General features: G+C 39.5%; 2 protein-coding genes across 5 annotated transcripts in view; one reads left to right on the forward strand and one right to left on the reverse strand.

The window, feature by feature from the left end:
* Positions 1–1,217, reverse strand: part of FBXO16 (F-box protein 16) — a 57,472-nt gene extending 56,255 nt beyond the window's left edge. For all 4 annotated transcript variants that reach the window (XR_009564409.1, XM_060301308.1, XM_030879123.2 and 1 more), the window contains exon 1: positions 877–1,217. The gene's annotated coding sequence lies outside the window, so the exon portion shown is untranslated. The remainder of the gene's footprint in view (positions 1–876) is intronic.
* Positions 1,218–4,227: 3,010 nt separating this feature from the next.
* The window catches only part of FZD3 (frizzled class receptor 3), a 102,219-nt gene continuing 82,812 nt past the window's right edge, over positions 4,228–23,634 (forward strand). Inside the window, exons 1-2 of the mRNA XM_030879126.2 lie at positions 4,228–4,362; positions 13,756–14,284. Coding sequence (XP_030734986.1) covers positions 14,096–14,284 — 189 coding nt within the window. The 5' untranslated portion in view covers positions 4,228–4,362; positions 13,756–14,095. The remainder of the gene's footprint in view (positions 4,363–13,755; positions 14,285–23,634) is intronic.

Consider the following 23,634-nt stretch of genomic DNA (forward strand, 5'->3'; position numbering starts at 1 on the left):
ATTTCCCCACCCCCCCAACCTTTGCTAATCACCACTCTCCTTGGGAGGTATTTTTAAAAAATACCTGTCATTTTTCAGCTCAAAAACCTTCAGAGGCTTGATAATGGCTACAGAATATCCAGGCTTCTTAGCATGCAAATCTAGGTCCACTATGAACTTACCTCCACCTACCTTTTCAGCCTCATCCTCCTTTCTCTCCCTTCATGCACTATCTGCCCAGACATACTGAACTTCAGATCACAGAACATGGTACAAAACTGATGCTTCTTTGCTTATGTGGTTTTCTGACACTGCTCACCTGAATCCTAATCTCAGTAGTACGTACGTAATGGGTGCTCAATAAATATTTGTCAACTGAATGAATGAATACAACAGTGGAGGGGAGGCGGTTTAAGGATTAAGACTAGTGGAAGGGAAGGATAAAACTCAACATTAGGAACTGACCACTGGTATTAAACTCAGGACGATCGGATTTTTATTTGGAGTTTACAGAGTGGAAGAGGATTGAGTTTCTATACTAACATACATCTCATCCATTGTACATTGCAGTATCATCAGAGGAGATCAGATATTATCAGGAAAGAGGGTATGGTTAGACTTAAATATGAATTCATCTGATATTCAACTAGGTAGAAACAGAAAAACTATAATACCGTGCAAAGAGCTAGTGCTTGATAGGCATAGAAACAATTATTTGTTGGTTGTTAATTTCAGAAATATGAAGCATCTGTCACTTGAACTGCAGCTGAAACGGAGCAAGCAAAATGTAATTCCCGGGGGGCACTGCCAAGGTTTGTGAGAGACCCAGGTGGATCTGAGAGAGGAGCTCTCAAACGAAAGTCTCCATCTTTTTCATGCACTGCCCACTGCTCTCACCTCTTTTGGTTCGTCTTTCTCTTCAAGCCTCTGGCGCTGGTGTTGCCATAGTTGCTGTTTCTTTGACTCTGTCTAGCCCCCACCCCTTCCAGTAGTCCAATCACCGCCTATAAATCTTTTCGCTGGCATCCGGGGTCTCTTAGGCAACAATGTGTGGTCTCTTGATTGGTCAGGAGATCCTGGAGGGCTGGCTCCAAAATTGGGTGCATGGATAAAACGAAAAAGTGTGAGCGCCAAGAGGGTGGGAGGGACTGCAATCTCCCAATATAATGCTAGTACGAAGATGCAGCCGATCCCGAAATAAACAGCCTTAAAAGCCCTCATTCAAGACGTGTGTTCCAAATCAGGCCAACCTACTGAGCATGCCCAGTTACATCGTTCTGGTCGCTCCAGGGTTCCAAAATGTGAACTCCATTTCTCCGGGTTTTAAGAGTGGCCGACAGGTAAAAGAAGGTTGGAGGAAAAAGAATTCTAGAGAGGTTCAGTGAAAGAATAGCACCTGCACACAGGAAGTGGAAGAACGTGGGAAAACTGCCCAACGCACAAACTCGCAAATGCTTCAACATGACTTTTAATCTATTGGATTAAAGAATTCAGGCCGATTGACACATACACCAGGAAACCAGCAGATGGCATGCCTTAATAAGAATAGCTCCAAGTTTGGGAAATTTTAGGATCGGTCTAATTTAATTAATTAAATTTGTGGAGTATCCACCATGTAATGAGAGGCGGAGTGAGAATGCAAGGATTAAAAAAGAAATCTATTGAGGAAGTCTGGAAAATGCAATGTAGAAATAACTACTGTAAGGACCACAGTGATAACTACTGTGATAGAACTATAAACAAGTGTTAGAGAAAAACAGAACATTCAACATTTCAGAACGGAGCTTCTCTGGTAAATGTAAAGCAGTTCTTATGGGCAGCAGCTAAACAAACAAACAAAAAAGACTTTCTCACTATCTAATATTTCCTAAAATAGATAAAAATGTACTCCTATGCAAACAAATGTAAACTCTATGTTTGTAACGTTTCATAGTTTTGAAATAGGCAGCATTTGTATATCTCCCATTTAAAAAGAAAATGAAAAGTCAAGCTCATAGAGGTTGTTGCTTTCCGTGAGTTGACAAAGGATCAGCAAGTGGCCAAACTGAAATTAGAACCTAGGTTGTCTGAATTCCAGCCTAGTGGTTTTTCCGCATGATCAGGTTGTATGTAAAATGAATAAACAAAGCCTTTTTGCAGGGCCAGAGGCCTGGGGGATGTAGGTAGATGCAATACTAAATTACCGTGTATTACAGTTAACATGTATGGTTTCAAGACGGGTTCATCCAGAAAGAGACCAGTTTTAACAACATGCTGGGAGAGTGCTGTGTCTCTGTGAAGTTCCCGCTCATTAAAGATTTTCTACTGGTGGTTACAACATTGAATGAAAGAGAGATGGGTTTAAAGAGAGCAGAACACTTTAACCCTGTTAGAGCTGAATATTTTTATCCATGAAAATAAGGTCCCTTTCTTCGATCCTCTCAACCAGCACCCTCTAGACCTGTGTTCATGGTGAGCGCACTGGCTCAATATCCTTGATAATTCAACATTACTTTTAAATGAAACATTTCAACCACAAAGAAAAGTTTAGAGACTTGCCTAAGAAACACCCTGTCTCCCCACAGAGATTTTTAAAAATGTTAACATTTTGCTTCCTGTGTGTGATTAACAGTTGAAGCCCCTTTTGCATGCTTCTCAGATCTCATTCCCCACCCTGCTTGCCTAGAGGCAACCACCATCATGAAATTAGTGTGTAGCCCACTAGTCCACTTTTTATGCTTACTATATATACATGGTTGATCTCATAAACAATACGGCGGTTTTAGAGAGCTATCATAACTTACATATCTTGTAGTTTGGTTTTTCCACTCTGTTCTATTTCTGAGATGTGATCATGTTGATACATTCAGTGATAATTTCTACATCATTCCCACCTCCCGGTGTGAACCAAGATATGTTCTATGCCTGACAGCTTCAATGTGTCCGTGTGTAAATTGCATAAAAAATGTGCTAGCAGCACATCTCCAGAAGATCTGCAGGTACAAGGGATCTGGAAGTACATGAAGCAGGTCCACACAGATTTTCACAAACGCTCTTAGCTGCTTCACTCACCCTCAGTAGAGGCAGTGTTGGCTCCACAGGACACAATGACTTGACAAGAATCAGCCTAAGGATCAATACTACTTTCTTTTTTTTTTTTTTAATGTTACTGCACGAGTAGTTATTTATTAACGAAATTGAAAATGTCTCTTCAGATCTCTTTTATGATGCGCTTTCCCATAGCTCATCTTCTGACATTCAACTGTATTTATGGCTGTCTCAGCTCAACATTTTTTATCATTTAGGGAACACCTTTAAAAAGATTATGTTAAAATATACGAACCAAAATTTACCATCTTAACCAAGCGTACAGTTATGTTAAGTACATTCATATTGTGGGACAAGATCAAAATATTACTTTAAGTCCTGTGTGCTACCAGAGATCAAAATGATGCCTGTGAAATCTAGGTTGAAAACGAACGAAAAGGAAGAGAAAGGTAGGTAAAATAATGTAGGCAAAAGGAGGAACAGTTTTGGCTTGAAATGAATCCAAACTCAGCCATTAAAACGCTGTGTGACCTTGGGTAATTCATTTAACCTTTCTGGACCGTTCTTTTTCGCGTCTGAAAAATGAGAGGTTGGGTTTAGATGACTTCTAAGAAATCTTTCAGTTCTAAAATTACTTATGTAGAAAAAGCGAGGAGAAACGTTTCCTAAGGAGCAAAATATGGGGGAATGCCACCAATCATCCACAAGCTCCACCTGCCCACTAAGGTGTTGGTAAAGAAGATATAAACTGTTCATGGGCAGGTATCCTGTCTGCTCTGTTGTTTCAGCCTGGAGCTCTGCAACAGGCCAGTTGACTACCTCCACCTGAACCCAGTGCCACCCTCAGCAGCTTGTGACCCGCCTCTTAACCATCTCCAATTCCCGGGTCCCCGGGGGCACACTGGTTCTCAAAACAGGTCCTGGTAGTCTCGCAATACTAGCATCCCAGGGTTGAGAGATGAGAGTCGCCGCGCTGTCTCAGCAGGGAAAAGAGGGATGGCTTTGCAAAGGGGGTTATTTAAGAAAAACGCTTCCAGAGCTCGGAACGACACCGCAGTGGGTAGGAGGCGCCAGCACCACCAGCGGCTCGAAACCGGGAAAAACGAGGCGAGCGGAGCGGGTATCAGGCAGCTGGGCTCAAAATGGGAACGCTCGGCCGCGCGTGCGCAGCGCGCCTGCGCCGTGCGTGCGCGCGCGCGCTCGCTCAGCTGGCCGCGCGCCCCGGCGCTCGCGAAAGCTCGCGGTCGCTTTGAGGCGCGCGCTGGCGGTCCTCCTTCGCTACGTTTACCTGAGGGACCCGCGCCCACCCACGGCCGGCGCCGCAGCCCCTCTAGGAGCCCGGACCCGAGGTGTGAGGTGAGTCCCGGAGCGTGCGGCTCCCCCGTCCGGCTCAGCGGGAAGAGGGCTCGGGGAGTGTGGGGACTGAGGAGGTGCTGCCGCGGCTGCCCGCTCCTCTGTCTAACCCTATGCCGAGGAGCCACCAGCAGCCCCGGCAGCTCCTCCTCAGGGATCGTTATTCTCGTCGCGGCCGAAACAAAAGCCTTGGGTGCTGGGCTGTGGCGGGGTGTCTCGGAGCTTCTCGGGGTGGGCGGCGGGCCGGCGGGGCGCGGGGGAGCGGGGTTTGGGGCTGGGGGTTGAGGCGGACAGATGCCCGCGGACAGGATTAACCCTCGCGGTCCCGAGCTCGCGCCGGACAACCTGTGCGAGTGTGGCCCGCGTTCCCTCCGCGCCGACCCCGGCCCAGCCCTTCGCTTCGGTGGGCGCCGCGGGGGCGTGTGGCGCTCCGGGGCCGCCCGGGGCGTGGTGGAGGGCGCGGCCGCCGGCGGGGAGGACAATGCACCGAGGGCTGCGCGTCGGGGCGCGGCGGTCCGCCCGAGACCCGCGTCGAGGCTTCCCCGGGCCCGGGCGGTGTCTGAGCATCTGACCGGCCTCCTGTTTCCAGTCCTAAAAGTTGTTCCCTCCCCGCCCTCCAGTCAGTTCGCAAAGTCTGCTGCTCCCTCCTCGAGGCTTCCCCCGCTGCCCGCTTTGATGCTCCGTGTGTTTGCCCTGGGGTACCGCGGGGCAGTTCATCCATAGCCTCTGAAATGAAGCTGCTGTTAAAATATTTCAAGACGTTTTAGCAGCTTCCTAGAGGCTTTTGAAGAGTTAGGTACCTCCTCAATAAGAGAAAGAAAGACGGCTGCTTCTTTTTTTTTCTTTTCTTTCTGTTTTCCTTTTTTTTTTTTTTTTTTTAGAACAAAAGCACATGCCACTAATTCAGCCATAGGAGTCAACTTAAAGTTGCAAAATATCTGCTGTGGGAAAGAGGTCCGGTTTTTGGCCCATAATTAAAATGAAAATTTGAATTTTGGTTCCCTTCTAAATTTAAAAGGATGGAGCAGCAGAGCAGACTAGCAGCTATGGAAGTGAATAACTGCTATATGAAAACAGCCAAACAAGATCTTATTTTATAGAGGTAGTTCTCATAGACCTGTCATGTTTATTTACAGGAATTGGGTTACTTGGCAAAGCCAGTACCGCAAGAACAAGGAAACAAAGACCTGACATTGGGGATGTTACCTCCCTCTTCAGCCTTCTTTTAGCCTTTAGCGGTGTGCTGACAGTCAAAAGAATAGATAAATCAGTAGTTTTGTTATTAAGAAGCGTTTACTCCTCAAGATAATGCTTTCCATCCGTACTTTTAAGCAAATCAATACCATCTTTTTCCTCCAGGGGAAAAAAAAAAAAAGCATTTGCTTGAACTACCTACCAAACCACAGCATAGAGATAATAAGACAGGAAAGTGGTGTAAAAGCTTAAGGGGGCAGGCTTGCAAGGATAGAGCTGAGGATAAAAGATAATTGAGATGCAGCCCTTCTCTTACCGGGTTGCCTTTTATTTAGTGCAATAACATGTTCCTCCTCTACCCCCCAAGGGCTTTGAAACTATCAGGAAAATAAGAAGGTGATTAGTAAAGCCTACCATCCTACCTTCTCTTTCCTCCTACTTTTTTTTTTTTCTCATCCACTAATATTCTCTACCTCCACATCTCTCTTGAATCTACCACAGTGTCCCATTAATAAAAGAAGAAAGGACCGTAGGCTCTTTCATTCCTTTTTTCATCTTAGCTACTATATTCCTCTGAGCTTTATTCTGTGCTTTGAACACTTAGGTGGCTTTTTCTTGGGAGTCCTATAATTGAGATATTTGAAATAGGGAGGGTTGAGGGGAATATAATAGTAAAGTGCACATTCTTTCTTTGTATAGTACAATGTGAAAGCTTCATCATTGGGCAAAGAGAGGGGAGTCTTTAACTCACAATAAGTCCTCTGTTTCCCACTTGACAGGAAAAAAATGTCTCTCCCCAACTTAAATTTCATATTTGTTAGTAAAACTATGAGATTTTATACTGAAAACTTATTCTGAGCATATTAGTTTGTTGATGTTAGGCTGCTATTGACTTTATTTTCTTTAAGAGACAGGTGGTAGGAAACAGTTCTTACTCATCTTTACCTTCTTTTGCAGGGGAGAGCAGTGTTGGCCTCAGGTTTGTTTTTTTTAACCCCTAAAACTCTAGAATTAGGGCTGCTTAAAGCTGCAGCTGCCCACGTAAAGAGCAACAGTGCAAATGAAAAGCAAGACTTTGAAATACGTTCGAGAGATTGTTCAGTGTAGGTTTGCGAAAAGATGTGTAGCAGGGTCTTGAGGAAAGAAATGAAGGTTTTTAATAGTGGCATTTCCATAAGGCTAGGAATAAATGTTTGAAGAGTAACAACTCTTCATTGGCTAGGAAGCAATTTTAACTGACTATTGCATCAAAAATGATGGATCTCTCTTTGAATTCCAATTTGTTATACTGAGAACTAGCGACAGTTTTGGTGGATCCGAGGAATGCACTGCAAATGAAGGTTGAGATAAATATAACTAGGCTAGTCGGCTTAAAAAAAAAAATCCTGGTCCCCAAATTTTATCTCACTGAACTAATTTTATAGTCAAAGCATACAACCATGCTAAAGGGAAAACAAAAATCAGGGGCTTGATATTAGACCATTTTCTGAACAAATTTTAATTGAAAAGGGAAGCCAAGGCTGGAATGTCACCTGATTTTTTTTTTTTTTTTTAGTCCAGAGTATGGCTATCTTTTAACTTTCCAGTTTTGTTTTTAGATTCATTTTAAAAGATCTTCTGCTTTCTCTAGTCTTAAAAGTAATGTATAATTTGTAAAATGGACTGGATTTTGATGCCTACCATTCATTTAAATTTTGAACTTAGATGTATTTGTTTTTCCTGTGTTTGTTTTTCTTTCTAAGCCATATCACTCAGCACACTGGAAGATTAGATTATCCATTGTAATCAGTAGATGACAAGATGAACTTTAAAAATTACAGAGATGAAGTAGGAAGGAGATACTCTGAGATTAATAGGAATCTGGGACCTATGAATTAAATATGGAGCTGCATAAATTTTCTTTTTGCAACCAGGAAACAGTATTTCTAGAATGAATTTATTTTTTAAGTAATAAGATATGGAAAACAAAAGGCCAAAAACCACATGGGTTTTAGGAAAAGGAACCTAACACTTAGAGCAGTGAGTATGCTCTGAATGTATATTTTGCTCTCCAACAAGACTGTAATTTACTTGAGAGAAGAAACTCTTTAGAGGTAGTCATTGCTAATCCTTGTAATGCATTCTTGGAAAACTCCTCTGAAAAAAGACAAGGAATATTTCTCCTGTTCCCATTGTAGCCACCGTGTTTGAGGCAACCTTTAGATGGTATTTCTGAATTGGAAATGCAAAATGTTATCTACATTTATAGAGTGTCAAGAAAATTAAATCTAAACTGAGAATGATGAACCAGATCACTTTCTGTACAGAAAGTGTGAATTGGAATAGAATTGCTGAACATAATCTTTTGTTGCAGCACCCTCTTGACAAGCCCTCAGGGCCCACTGTTGTCATTGTTTCTTCTGGGATTCCGCCTGCTTTCCTCTTCACTGTTGCCATCTCCTGCTTTTCCCACTTGAGTTCTTTGGGTCTGGCTTTGTAGCCAGCCTGGGAAGACAGTCTTCCAAGACTGCATCCCCTTTATTGCTGTTCTTCAGGACAAATACTCAACTTATTTTAAGGGCTTTTACTTTCTGTCATCAAAAGAAAACTGGTAAATTGGGTAATACCAGATTCCTGATGTTACACATTGATAAAAATTAAAGTGTATGTTTAAATGTATCTATTCCTTTTTGTTTTGTGATGAAATGATAATCAAGTAGCTTAATCTGAAATCAGTTTTCCATGTTATATTGCTCTGTAGAGAACTGAATGTGCCTCTTTTCTCAGGGTTAGGGCATGAGCAACTGTTGCCATATTGCTCACTTTTTACTGGACCCTGCCTCCTGAGGCTGTTCACTCCAGTTATGTTAATCCAGCAGTTCCCTTTATTCAGCGGAGATTCTGCAGATTCTTATAGTAAAAAAATATAATATCACTAAGAATGCCAGAAGGACTTTAAACCTTTATTTAATGAGTTGCTATATTTTGGCAGTATCTCTTGGGGTCCCGAATCTTCTCTGTGTCCTGCTGTCTAGAACTTCAACTTACAGCTTTTCCAAGGATGATTCTACCTTAGGAAAAATGACTGTTGCTACCCATACTCACATGATCTTGATTAGAAGCAGATATTTCATTATGTTATTTAAAAGCAGTTTAGAATACATATCAAAATTTTTTTTAGGGCTTCCCTGAGCCTGCGTGTCCGGAGCCTGTGCTCCCCAACGGGAGAGGCCACAGCAGTGAGAGGCCCGCTTATCGCAAAAAAAAAAAAAAAAAAAAAGTTTTTTTAAAAACTGTGTATAACAACATTTGATTCAGCTGATAAGTGATGTGATTTTTTTCAATATTGAAAATCAGTTTTTGACTCATACTATGTTGATCATCAGTTTTTTGCTTTTCTTACTATCTACAGTAGGACAGTTTGTTTTTGTTTTTTTTTTTTGCGGTACGCGGGCCTCTCACTGTTGTGGCCTCTCCCGTTGCGGAGCACAGGCTCTGGACGCGCAGGCTCAGCGGCCATGGCTCACGGGCCCCGCCACTCCACGGCACGTGGGATCTTCCCAGACCGGGGCACGAACCCGCGTCCCCTGCATCGGCAGGCGGACTCTCAACCACTGCGCCACCAGGGAAGCCCAGTAGGACAGTTTTGTGTCCCTTGGCTTGTTGCATAATTAGCAGCCAATAAATCAGTGATTCAGCTAGTATTCTTGTCAGCCAGTCAGCACACATTTATAGATTTAGCAGAGTTAAATTATCCCATACACAAATAATATACGACAGATTTTTAAATAAAATTTTAGCATGTATAATATTTTATTTATAATTTTTTGTTTTTGTTTTTTGGCCATGAGGCATGTGAGATCTTAGTTCCCCAACCAGGGATGGAACCCTATGCCCCCTGCAGTGGAAGCGTGGACTCCCAACCACTGGACTGCCAGGGAATTCCCTGTAATATTTTATTTTTAAACAACTGAAATAGTTTTATTCTGTTCTGTGTATGTATCTTTTTGACAAAAGTGATATATATATATATATATGCTGTTTTGCAAACCATTTTTAAATTTTATGTTTTACTTATTGTTACTGTCTTTCCATGTCAACATGTACAGATCCTGCTCATCTTTTTTAGTGAGTATATTATGTATTGGTTGTACCATAGTTTTACCAGTTACTTATTGGTAGACTTATAGGTTGCCTCTGGTTTTTATTTTATAAACAATGTTGCACTAACAGTTTGGTTATACATCATGTGTACTTGTGTTTACTTTTTTTTTTTTTAATTTATTTTTGGCCGCATGGGTCTTCGTTGCTGTGCGCGGGCTTTCTCTAGTTGTGGCGAGCGGGGGCTGCTCTTTGTTGTGGTGCGCGGGCTTCTCATTGTGGGGGCTTCTCTTGTTGTGGAGCACAGGCTCTAGGGTGCGCAGGCTCAGTAGTTGTGGTGCATGGGCTTAGTTGCTCTGCAGCATGTGGGTTCTTCCCAGACCAGGGATCAAACCTGTGTCCCCTGCACTGGCAGGCAGATTCTTAACCACTGCACCACCAGGGAAGTCCCTGTGTTTACTCTCTTAGAATAAATTATAGAACAGGTTTTCTGGATCAGATTGTACACATTTTAAGGGCTTTTGATGTACGTAGCTGTTTTTTTTGAAATACCAACTAGTTTACATTCCCACCAGTAGTATTTGAAAGTGGGGAATTCCCTGGCAGTCCAGAGGTTAGGCACTTTCACTACCATGGCCTGGACTCAATCCCTGGTGGGGGAACTAAGATCCCGCAAGCCACACGGCCAAAAAAAAACGTATAGTATTTGAAAGTGTTGGAATGTTGAAAATGTTCTTTTCCCTGCACCCTCTTCTATACTGTGTTCTGTTATTCTTCTTTTGCCTAGCTGATTGGAAAAAATGTTATATATCATGTTCACATGTTTTTAGTAGTAAAGTTGAATATCTTTTCATGTGTTTGTTGGCTATTTGTATTTCTTTTGTAAATTTATGTCTTTTTCCCATTTTTCTACTAAAGTATTCTTTACCTGCTTTTTAAAAAATTCATTTTATGTATTACTTTTGCTAAGCACACAATTATGTACAAATATCCTATACTGTTAAATTACTCTATTTTAGGATAGCATTTCTCAAAATATGACTTATAGATCACCTGTAATAGAACCTGAGATAATCATTAGAATGCATATCATTTTCCAGAGGTTCCAATTTCTTAGACTTATGGGGGAATCTATGAATCTGCTACACATTAAGATTAGGGCACCTCTGATTTGGAGGAAATATAAATTCTTTAAGATTTTTACTATTCCTATTTTTCTTTTTGACTCACGGCATTCCACTGGTTTTTTTTCTTATTTATTTTAATAATCATAAACTACTCTTGATGTATTAAGATTATACCCCAGCCTAACATAATAATTTTACAAAAATGTTTTGATATGTGGAAATTTTTATTTTTTGGCTGCGTTGGGTCTTTGTTGCTGTGCGTGGGCTTTCTCTGGTTGTGGCGAGTAGGGGCTACTCTTTGTTGCAGTGCGCAGGCTTCTCATTGTGGTGGCTTCTCTTGTTGCAGAGCACGGGCTCTAGGCGAATGGGTTTCAGTAGTTGCAGCATGTGGGCTCAGTAGTTGGGACACGCAGGCCCTAGAGTGCAGGCTCAGTAGTTGTGGCGCACGGGATTAGTTGCTCCATGGCATGTGGAATCTTCCCGGACCAGGGATCAAACCTGGTGTCCCCTGCATTGGCGGGCGGATTCTTAACCACTGTGCCACCAGGGAAGTCCTGATACATGAAAATTTGAATGTCGTAGTACATAAAGGAAAGCACTTTTGTAAGGTGGTGGGGAGCCTTGCTTGTAAATGAGGCAAAAGGAATAATTGAGAGAAAAACAAGTAAATAGAGTAGGCAGAAGTATAAGGGGGTTTCTCATCTAGTTTCAAAAACCCAATGAGCTATTGCTTAGTTTCTTCCTCAAGTTTTATGTGGTAGTCTTCTTTGAACCATATATTTGAAACCCATACTGCTTGAAAAATAGATTAGTCTAAGTGAAATTTTTGAAATTTTTATTGTTATATACATATTCAGTAGGGAGCAATGTTCCCTTTAACTTTTTTCTTTTTCTTTTTTTTTGCGGTACGCGGGCCTCTCACTGTTGTGGCCTCTCCCAATGCGGAGCACAAGCTCCAGACGCGCAGGCTCAGCGGCCATAGCTCACGGGCCCAGCCACTCTGCGGCATGTAGGATCTTCCCGGACCGGGGCACGAACCTGTGTCCCCTGCATTGGCAGGCGGACTCTCAACCACTGTGCCACCAGGGAAGCCCCCCTTTAACTTTTTTTAGTTGCAAGCAGATGAACATGCTACATAAGCAGCAAACTACAAAGATGGAACTTATATGGATGTTTTAATACTGTAACCAAATAAAGCTTTCAGTGGTTATTTGACACATTTAATGATATGCATAATTGTTACTGTGCTGCATGGTAATTAAGCTTAAATATAAATGACTGTGTTTATTATCAGTTTTCTTTAGCCAGACATCACATTTTTGGGACCAGCTTGAAGGAGGAAAAAATATGGCAGGCCCAGAAGCTTTTGCAAATATTTCTGATTTAGAGATTTCAGTATTAGAGAGATTCGATGTTTGGGGACAGGTTTGCTTGTATCTTTAGTGTTCCTAATTCTGGAGGCCACAGACTTTCCTTTTCCCGTCCACTACTCAAGACCAAATACTAGGGGGAGAAATTGGGACGATTCAGCCATTGCTTTACTTTCTCCAAATAGTTTTTTCTGCCTAGTAATTAAAGCTTGGGATGCAGAGGTCCCAGTCATTGATAGTCAGTGGACAGAGGACAGTTTCCTTCCCTGCTTAAACCAACCCAGTTCCAGGTCTCAAGGTCTAAGCTGTCACGGGCCCTAGTATATATTTAAGTTGTCTGTTAACCCGGGTCTCTGAGAATTTCTGAACCTGTCTTTTTCATGTTTTCCCAATCTAGGCTGTCTACCGCAAACAGAAATATCTAATATCTATGAAACAAAATGAAATAAAAGCAAATTTAACATCATTATGAAACCAAATGAAAGTATGATAGCTTAGTATATGCTTTTTTCCTGCCAGACCTGCCTTCCACTCCACCTATACCCTTCCAGCCCCAAATGAGATGCATATTTTTACCCCTGGAAAAGTAGTGTCAAGTCAAAGATTCTACAACTTGGAAGAAACTATAACTGGGAATCTTTCCTATTCCTGCTATAACTTTCTAGGGATGATTTCTAGTCTCTGCAACTTGGCTGTGTGTAATGAAGCATTTGTTGGTCGAATGTTTCTACATCTATGGTACTAAATTTTTGTACTGTCTAAAAGGATGAAGTAATATTGGGAAAATGTCCTGATACTACTTTTAGAATCTTCTGTTTGCCAGTTCAGTATTGGTTGATAGTAGTCTTTGTATCAGCTGTTATTCAGCAATAAAACTACCTAATGTTTGATGTTGCTTTACCTTTTATAGAGTAATTTTACATGTATTACTTCATAATTCACTCATAAATCATCTTTGTTAGGGAGGTGCTATTTTCAGGAAGGAAAGTTCTGAGTTCAGAGAAGTGAAGTGAGTCAAAGAGCTATAAAGAGGCTTGAATCCATATCTTTCTATTTATTTATATTTTACATCTTTCACAGATACCATCTGCCAAATCATTTAATGTAAAAACTGCACTATTAATGATTAAAACACATATAATAAAATTTAAATGAAATAACTTAGGTTATAAGCGTGGCAGATATTTAAATAAAGTTTAGGACAACAGCATACAGATTTTTCAAAATGGATCAATTATGTCTTGTGACAAATGAAAAATTGCCATCATAGGTGGGAAATTAAACGATATGTTATATAGGCAACTGAGGGAAGAGAATTTGCCTTTGAATGCTGTTTATGTTAGTATATCTATACCATAAATGATAAAGTAGAAAAACTATACTATATGAAATACCCATGTATTTTATCTATTAGGTCAGTATTATATCTCTCATCAAAGATTTTTTTTTTTTTTAATTTCTCTTTCTGGTAGTTCATTGTTAGTATATAGAAACGCAACTGATTTTTGTATACTGATTTTGTATCCTGAAACTATACTGAGCTAATCAAAGATTTTAATATCAAGTCGATAATATTTTGAGAGGAAATGACTAATTTCTCCCATTTTTAAAAAATTTCTTTTCAGATATTTCAGTCAAGGGAAGAAATAGCTCTTCTCCTAAGATGGAATCTGTTGTTTGGGAATGTGGTTGATCAACTTGATCTGTTGGCCAAGTGGTGCCCTATGTAATAAAATGAAAAGAAGAGGCAAGATGATGTCATTTTCCCATATTGTGAAACCAAAAACAAATGCCTTTTGTGAGACCAAGTTAACAAACCTCTGACGGTGCAAAGAGTATTTCTGTTTGAAGAACTTAACAGAAAGATAGAAGAAGTACTTTCAAGCTGAGACCTGCAAGTGTATAGAGATCTAACATACATATTGAGTAGGCCTGATCATCTGATTCTCATTCAGTCGAGGAAGCATGGCTGTGAGTTGGATCGTCTTCATTCTGTGGCCCTTGACTTTGTTTGTGAGGCATATAGGTGGGCACAGTTTGTTTTCTTGTGAACCTATTACCTTGAGGATGTGCCAAGATTTGCCTTATAATACTACCTTCATGCCTAATCTTCTGAATCATTATGACCAACAGACAGCAGCTTTAGCAATGGAGGTAAGACTTGATCTATTATTTGACATGTCGTAGAAAATGATTCTTGTATTATCCTGTTTAACCAAGCTAATGAATGTGTCTGATAGACAACAGGAAAATAATGTTGTTTTTAACTACATCTTAAAACTACATGTTAAAAAGTTATGTATTTAGGTTCAAACTCTAATGGATTGAAGATTTCATGTTTGGGGAATGTTACTCATCTTAGTTTTCAGACATTATTCTTTTATAAAGAAATTTGAAGCACTGGAACTTGGGAGATAATAGCCATTCAGAAGTTTAAAATTGTCCAAGTTATGATATGATTACATCTTTTCTGTTTTTGATAATAAAACTTTAAAGAACAGACTATACTAATAGTACTCATAATTCAGTTACTAAATATTGAAGGGAACATGACTTTGAAAATGGGTTCTTTTGTTCAGCCTTAGGCTGGTGGTTTACAGTATCTGAATTTTCTTAAATAGTTAAAGTGATTTCCTGGTCTTACCATGCCCTTCTGCATGTGGGATCTTAGTTCCCCGACCAGGGATCAAACCCGTGTCCCCTGCATTGGAAGGCGGAGTCTTAACCACTGGACCGACCAGACCACCAGGAAAGTCCCTCCCTGTAACTTTTTATTATGGAAAATTTCAGTTATATATTGACAGAAATGTATGGAGTGATATAATGAACACCATATACCCATCATCCAGCTTCAAAAATTATCAACACATAGCTAGTCTTGTTTCATTTATAACTGTACACCCACCTGGGTTGCTTTAAAGCAAATCCCAAACACCATAATTTCATCCATAAATATTTCCGTATATATCTCTATAAAGTAAGGACTCTTTCAAAATATGTAAACATCATACCTGTATCATCAAATATACAATTAATGTTTAAATTACTCTTAGAAGTTCACAGTTTATTTTATAGTTGACTTTTTAAATCAGAGTTCATGCAATGCATTCAACTGATGTCACAGTTTATAGTTTCTCCTTCCCTTACCCCTCTCCCTTTTTTCTTGTAGTATGTTTGCCCTATTTCTCATAGTTTTATTTTGCAGATTGCATCCCTGTGATGTTATTTACCATGTTCCTCTGTCTCTGTTTTTGTTTTGAAAGAATACTTCGTAGGCACGTAATGTCTGCTTGTTACTCTTTGTAATTTTAGCAGCCATCGATCATCTCTTAGGTCAATAATTTTATTAGGGGTTTGCAAAATGGTGATATTCTAGTTCTGTCATTCTTCATTTCTCAGCCAGACTACTTTATAAACAGAAACTTCCTCTTTGACTATTGGACTATTAAGTTACTCTTGTGTTCAGTTTTTATAAGAAAGACAGGATAAATACTTGATTGTTTTCCTTTATTAGTTTTTAGGATAATAAATTGATACATAAGAATCTTTCAAAAGTGACTAATGCGGTCTTTTTTTTCTTTTTAAGTATCATTATGAACTCATGGATTTTTACCATATTTGATGTGTTTCAGTTCATTGCAGTTATTATTTTATTAGGGCTCAAATTGTTCTGTCTTTGGTAGTGGGAGCCGCTTCAAGGTAGCTCCTAAGTGTATTTGACACTACCCTAGTGGTTTCTAATAGCTTCCTTGCTTTCTGGTATGATCTAACCTCATTTCATAAAATTCTGCCTTAGACCTTGATTTATCAGGTTTTTTAGGGAGCACTGGTTCCTTTTAGTTGGAAAGGATTTTCACGGACTCCTATCTGGGTGTTACGCTTATTTATACTAGGTTAGTCATTTTTAGGCCTTTTCATAGACAGAGCTAGGAAGTACTTTTTTTAAAAAGAAAGTACATCATGAGTTTATACTGATACTTGCAATTAAATCATATTGCAGAGTTTTTATTTAACAGTTTAAAATTTTAGTTTTGTTTTTCTCTTATACTGAAACCTTATTATATAGAGACATTATATAATTTCAGAATAATAGCAGTATTATTACTAACAATGTAATTACTGAAAGCAGTTTTAGATTTCTTTCTACTTCTTTTAGTCCTGAGGGATGTATTTCACCAAGGATGTACAGTCAAATTACTGTGTTTTATTACTTAAGTACTTCTCTGTTTGGTTTAATTCAATACACAGTTCAGGTTTGTGTTTCATTTTGATTTTAAAGAATGACTTAAAATTTTTTTTTTTGCTTAAGTTTGTTTTATAATTATGTTTCAGAACTTTATATATAGGACAAGGTACAATCAGAGAAGTCTAGTTTCTGGCCCTCTCCCCTCCACCTTATTCTTTCCTTCCCTTAGGGGGTAGTCTTTTTTTAAAGTTTTTCTGTTTATCCTTCCATTAAAAATTGTAAATATAATATAACAATTATATAAAATGTTTATACAGTATCTGTCTATATTTATATATTCTTTCACTTTCCTTTGATATAGTGTCATACTGTTTGTTTTCTCTACCTTGCTTTTTTCACTGAACAGTATATCCTGGATATTCCATAGTAGCGTTTATAGATATTCCTCAAAAAGATTTCTTTAATTATGGCAGAATATACATAACATAAAATTTACCATTCCAATCTTTTTTGGGTTTTTTTGGCCGCACCGTGCGGCCTGCAGGATCTTAGTTCCCTGACCAGGGATTGAACCCCTTCCCTTGGCAGTGAAAGCACAGCGTCCTAACCACTGGACCACCAGGGAATTCCCCCATCCTAACAATTTTTAAGTGTGCAGTTCAGTGGCATTAAGTACAGTTGCCTTGGTATGTCATCACACTATCCTTGTGCAGCACTTTTTCAGCTTCCAAAACTAAAATTCTGTACCCATTAAACAATAATTTCCCATTCTTCCATTCCCCAGTCCCTGGCAACCACCATTCTTTCTTTCTTTTTTTCTTTCTCTCTGGATTTGACTACTCCAGGGAACTCCCCAGTGGTCCAGTGGTTAGGACTTCGCGCTTTCACTGCTGCGAGCCCAGGTTCAGTCCCTGGTCGCAGAACTAAGATCCCACAAGCTGGGCCGCTTGGCCAAAAACAAAAAGAAATTGACTACTCCAGTACCTCATTTAAGTGGAATCATACAATATTTGTCCTTTTGTGATTGGCTTATTTCACTTAGCATAATGTCTTCAAGATTCATCCACGTTGTAGCACGTGTCAGAATTTCCTTCCTTTTTAAGGCTGAATAATATTTCATTGTATGTATATACAAAACATTTAGTTTAACCATTAATTCATCAGACAGTTGGGTTGCTTCCACTTTTTTGGCTGTTGTGAATATAGCTGCTATGAATATGGATGTATAAATATCTGTTTCTCTGCTTTAAACTTTTTCTGGGTATACACGCAGAAGTGAAATTTCAGGATAATATGATAATTCTATGTTTAATTTTTTGAGGAACCACCACAGTTTTGCATAGCAGCTGCTCCATTTTACATTTCTACCAACAGTGCACGAGGGTTCCAATATCTCTATATCCTTACCAGTGCTAGTTATTTTCTGGGTTTTTTGTTTGTTTGTTTTGTCTTGGAATAATAGCCATTCTAATGGGTACGAGATTGTCCTCATTTTTTTTATATAAATTTATTTTATTTATTTATTTTATTTTTGGCTGCATTGGGTCTTTGTTGCTGCACACGGTCTTTCTTTAGTTGTGGCAAGCGGGGGCTACTCTTCATTGTGGTGCGCAGGCTTCTCATTGCAGTGGCTTCTCTTGTTGCAGAGCACGGGCTCTAGGTGCGTGGGCTCAGTAGTTGTGGCTTGCGGGCTCTAGAGCATAGGCTCAGTTAGTGTGGTGCATGGGCTTAGTTACTTCGCGGCATGTGGGATCTTCCCAGACCAGGAATCGAACTCGTGTCCCCTGCATTGGCAGGTGGATTCTTAACCACTGCGCCACCAGGGAAGCCCCTGTCCTCATTTTTTAAATTCAGTTCTTACTGAAGGACATTTGCTTTTGAAAGCAGAGCTTGCTGTTGATGTCCTTATTCATCTTTGTAGGGCCAGCAGCTAACATAGTGCCTAACACATAATAATTGCTAAAGAAATGTTTGAGTGAGTTAATGAACTTTATAAACTGTGTCTTCCGAAGGGGTGGTGGTAGTCATGGTTGTGGTTGTAGTGCTGTACCTAAGCACTTAATCTCTTGAAGTTGTAATTGATAAATAGTGATGGGTTTTTGGCGATGGTAATGGTAATCCTCTTACCAATACCAAAGATACCACTTTCCTGTGAACACTAATATTTTACTTTGCCCTTTTTTGGCAGGAGGTGGGGGGAGTGGAGATCAAAATGACTTGAAGCTTTCAACATTTTGTTTACACTTATAAGTGGGGTAATTAAGAAAAAAAATAAAGCAAACCAACTCTCATCTCTAGACCTCTCATGTTCTTTCTGCCTTAATAGTCTCATCTCCATCTTTGCCTGTCATATTCTAATGGTTGTACTTGATGCATTAATAAGTAGAAAAAAAAGGAGTGGATAATAAAACATTTCGTGTAGTATCATCCTGTTTTAGTTGAAGAAAAAAAAGCATGTTCATGTAGAGTAAGTGATCTGGAGAGATTTTTGCCAAGGCCAACAGTGATTGTTCCTGAATTAGCACAATTTATTTGTGTTTTTTATGTTTTTCATTTAATGTTTGTATCAGTATTTTCTGATTTTTCTGTAAGAAACACATTGTGTTTTCAAAATAGTAAAATTAGTACAGAAACTTTATTTTTAAAAATCTCAGCTGTCCTTTTTTGTCTACCTCCCAGTTGCAGTGTCTAAGACTTGGTATTTATTAAGTGTATTTTGATTGAATGACTGAAACTTAAGGAAGAACTTGGTAAATGCCATAAATAGGCATAAAGTGCTAAGAGGATTCAAAAGAGAGAAGGATCATATGTAGAAGAGATAGCTGCAGATCATATTTGAATTAACCTTGAAAGGTGGATTTTCTGTTTGTTTTTAAGAGAATAATATACCCCTTTCTACCAGTAATATTTTGTGGATAGGCTTCTTAGGAAATGAAATTTCTTTGATTATGTTTATTCTTGAAATTCATTGCTTATATCTTTAGAATATATGCATTATCCAGCAGATTTACGTCTCTTATTATCTGTTGTTTAGGTTAATATTAATAAGGTAGTTTTCCCTAAGCAAACAACAATCTAGTGAATTGGATTGAGAAGCCTATTGTGTGACAGGGAAACCAACCAGGAATTAAGAAACTTCTAAATTGAAAAATGTACACACAAGTAGTGGAGAGTTAATTGCATTTAGTTATTTCTGACTATAGGAAAAAAATAGCTTTTAAATTTTTAATTGATTTTCTTGTGTGACAAATCACTTTAAAAGAATGCCTTAAAAATACTTTTTTTTTGTTTGTGTGTTTTTTGTTTTTGCGGTACGCGGGCCTCTCACTGTTGTGGCCTCTCCCGTTGCGGAGCACAGGCTCCGGACGCGCAGGCTCGGCGGCCATGGCTCACGGGCCCCAGCCGCTCCGCGGCACGTGGGATCTTCCCGGACCGGGGCACGAACCCGTGTCCCCTGCATCGGCAGGCGGACTCTCAACCACTGCGCCACCAGGGAAGCCCCAAAAATACTTATTTTAAATTAAATTACTAAGTGTGATGGAATTTGGTTTGTGAAGTTTTATCTTTTGAGACAGACCAAAATTTACAACTGTTCATGATATTTGAAAAAAGTTTACTTTCTGAAGAAAAGTCAGATTTTATGGGCAGGGCTTCCCTGGTGGCGCAGTGGTTGAGAGTCCGCCTGCCGATGCAGGGTACGCGGGTTCGTGCCCCGGTCCGGGAAGATCCCGCGTGCCGCGGAGCGCCTGGGCCTGTGAGCCATGGCCGCTGAGCCTGCGCGTCCGGAGCCTGTGCTCCGCAACGGGAGAAGCCGCAGCAGTGAGAGGCCCGCGTATCGCAAAAAAAAAAAAAAAAAAAAAAAAAAAATTTTATGGGCAGCTCTGGAAACTCCCATTTGACTTAAGAAGATAAATATAGGCCTGTGATAATGTCATCTTTCTGCAAACCAACGCACTGAAAGAATATTGGAAAGTATTTAATATGCTGTCATAAGACATTTAAAAAGTAAGATTTGTAAAAGAAAAGCAGATCTGTGGGATTAAAGGTATTTTGTTGCAGACCTAGAATTTTTTTAATATGTATATATAAAGTATAATTCTTAAAGTTTTAGACCTTTTCTCATTAGGAATTTTATTATTACAAAAAGGTTTTTAAAAGGTCTTATTTTTAATCATTTAAAATTATTCTAAAAAGTTGTTTTTTAATAATTTCTTACTCTAATTTGGATCTGAAATAAAATGAATACCATTTTTGAATTTTCAATGCCATTCCACATTTGGTTTCACATTTAGTGAATTTAGTCATAATATTCCCAAACCTAGTAGGATACAGTTTCTATGGTTATCAGACCCTTTGTAGAGTGACAAAGATTGGAATTCTGATTCTCTTGAGTCAAATTTTGGCCTTTGACTCTGTCCCCTTTTCACACTCCTTGCTAAGCTTAGGCTGTTGCTATGCTTGAGGGCTTGTCAGCTAGAAGGTTCCTATGGTAACAGGAATGGAAATTTCAAAGAAGAAAGAGAATGAGAGCACAAAGGCTTGGTTGATTTGAATCTGAACAAAGAATAGAAGGTTCCATGTCTTGTACCTTCGTTGAAGAAAGCAGAAATTTAATTTTAGAAAGTTACTTTTCAGTTTGTAAACTTTGTATACCCTGGTCTTAATTTAGTGAATAAAAGTATTACTGCTTAGGGGAGTACTCAGTAAGAATCTTTTAAAAATTTAATCAGCTAAAGTTCCTTTTTTCTCCTTTATAGAGCTTTGATAGTATTCCTTATCTTAACATATTCTCAACTTTGCAGTATTCAGCCTAGCTCATTTAATTTTGATTTTGCTGAGGTTAAAAATTGTTAGGGTTAAAATCAAGGCAGTTTGCTTATTTGAAAAATATTAATTTTTTTTGTTTTTATGTAACAGCTTTATTGAGGTATAATTTGTGTACAATAAATTGCACCCATTTAAAGTGTTCAATTTGATGAGTTTTGACAGATGTATACATCCATGAAACCATCACCACTATCAAGATATAAAACATTTCCATCACCTCAAAAGCTTCCTTGTGTCCCTTTGTAGTCCACCTCCCTGAGTTGGCTCCCTGTTCCAAGCAACCACTGATCTGCTTTCTGTCATCATGGATTAGTTTTCATTTTCTGAGTTTTATATAAATGTAATTAATATAGTATCTACTTTCTTATGTCTGGTTTCTTTCACCCAGCATAGTGATTTAGAGATTCATGCATGTTTTGTTTTGCTTTTTAAAAACACCATTCCAATTGACAATTGACTTTCTCACTTGGGAGTTGAGAATGGGAAATCAGCAGGGTTCCTCATGCCCATCAGATAGGCCTTCTGCGGCTCTATTAATTTGCAACTCTTTCCTAATCTCCTTTTAAAATGTCTTTTGCTGGGTTCTGTACTCTTTTTTTTTTTTTTTGCGGTATGCGGGCCTCTCACTGTTGTGGCCTCTCCCCTTGCGGAGCACAGGCTCCGGACGCGCAGGCTCAGCGGCCATGGCTCACGGGCCCAGCCACTCCATGGCATGTGGGATCTTCCCGGACCGGGGCACGAACCCGCGTCCCCTGCATCGGCAGGCAGACTCTCAACCACTGCGCCACCAGGGAAGCCCTGTACTCTATTTTTAAATTTAATTTAATTTTTAAAAATTTTTTTAAAATTTTTGGCTGCATTGGGTCTTTGTTGCTGCATGCGGGCTTCCTTTACTTGCGGTGAGCGGGGGCTACTCTTCGTTGTGGTGCATGGGCTTCTCATTGCGGTGGCTTCTCTTTGTTGCAGAGCACGGGCTCTAGGCGCGCGGGCTTCAGTAGTTGTGGCACTGAGGCTCCATAGTTGTGACTTGTGGGCTCTAGAGCACAGGCTCAGTGGCACACGGGCTTAGTTGCTCCGCGGCATGTGGGATCTTCCCGGACCAGGGCTCGAACGCGTGTCCCCTGCATTGGCAGATGGATTCTTAACCACTGCACCACCAACGAAGTCCCTATTCTTATTTGTATGTAATAAGACCATTTTACAGAGGAAAAACATGAAATTTACAGAGATTACATAGAACACATTGGTTAAGCTCAAGGCCTCTGGGTAAGAATGCAGAGGTTTAACTCTTGGGGCTGTCTTTGTAGTTATGTGATCTTGGGCAAGCTACGTAACTTTCTGTGTCTCATTGTTTTTCACGTGTATTATAAAATGGGATGACTAATGATAGTACCTACCTTATGGGATTGTTGAGAAGATTAAAAAAGATGTGTGAGGCACTTACAACACTGCCTAGCCTATAGTAAGTGTCAGTAAATGCTAGCTGAGATACAGCACAAGGTACTTACAGCTAACAAGTGGCAGAAGCATAAACTTATAGCTTTAGACTCAGTGCAAGCAGCACAAAATAGTCACTCAAGTCAATTTTATAATTCATGATGGGGCTCACAAATGAAGGTTTTACTAACATAGTAACATCACGATATTGGATTAGTTGGTATTGTATGCATTGCTGAGGACCACGCAAGTTTGAGACTCACTTAAGGCATACATATGCATATATGTGTGATGTATGTACATACATCAAAATAGTGCAGAGAGATTCTTTGTACTGTACCTAGTTTTCCCCCAGTCTTCCTATCTTATATAACTATTATGCAGTATCAAAACCTGGAAGTTAACATTGGTACAATCTATAGCCCTTATCATATTTCACCAGTTTTTACATGTAGTCATTTTTGTGTCTGTGAATGCACATGTACATGTGTGTATATTGTCTTTGCAGTTCTATCACACGTATAAATTTGTGTAGCCATCAGTTTGGTTAAGATACAGAACTGTTTTAGTGCCACCGAGGAACTCCCTTGTGCTTCCTTTCTCCCTCCCCCCTTTCCTATTTCCAAGTAACCATTAATTTGTTCTCTAGCCCTATAATTTTGTCAGTTCAAGAATTTATATAAATAGAATCATACAGTATATATAATCTTCTGAGATTGGCTTTTTTTAATTTAGCATAATACCCTTGAGATCCATACAAGTTGTTGCATGTATCAGTAGTCATTGTTTTCAATTGCTTAGTAGTATTCCATTATATAGATGTTCTGCAATTTGTTTAATCATCCATTGACAGATACTGAGTTTTTTCCAGCTCTTTGCTATTACAAATAAAGCTGTTATGAACATTCCTGTACAGGTTTTTGTGCAGACATAAGTTTTCCTTTTGGGGGGATAAATGCCCAGCAGTGTGATTGCTGGATCATATGATAAGCATATGTTTGGATTTTTAAGAAACTGCTCAGCTATTTTCCATAGCAGGTGTACCATTGTACAT

The sequence above is a fragment of the Globicephala melas genome, chromosome 6 (assembly GCF_963455315.2).
Source record: "Globicephala melas chromosome 6, mGloMel1.2, whole genome shotgun sequence".
In the NCBI taxonomy this organism is placed as follows: domain Eukaryota; kingdom Metazoa; phylum Chordata; class Mammalia; order Artiodactyla; family Delphinidae; genus Globicephala; species Globicephala melas.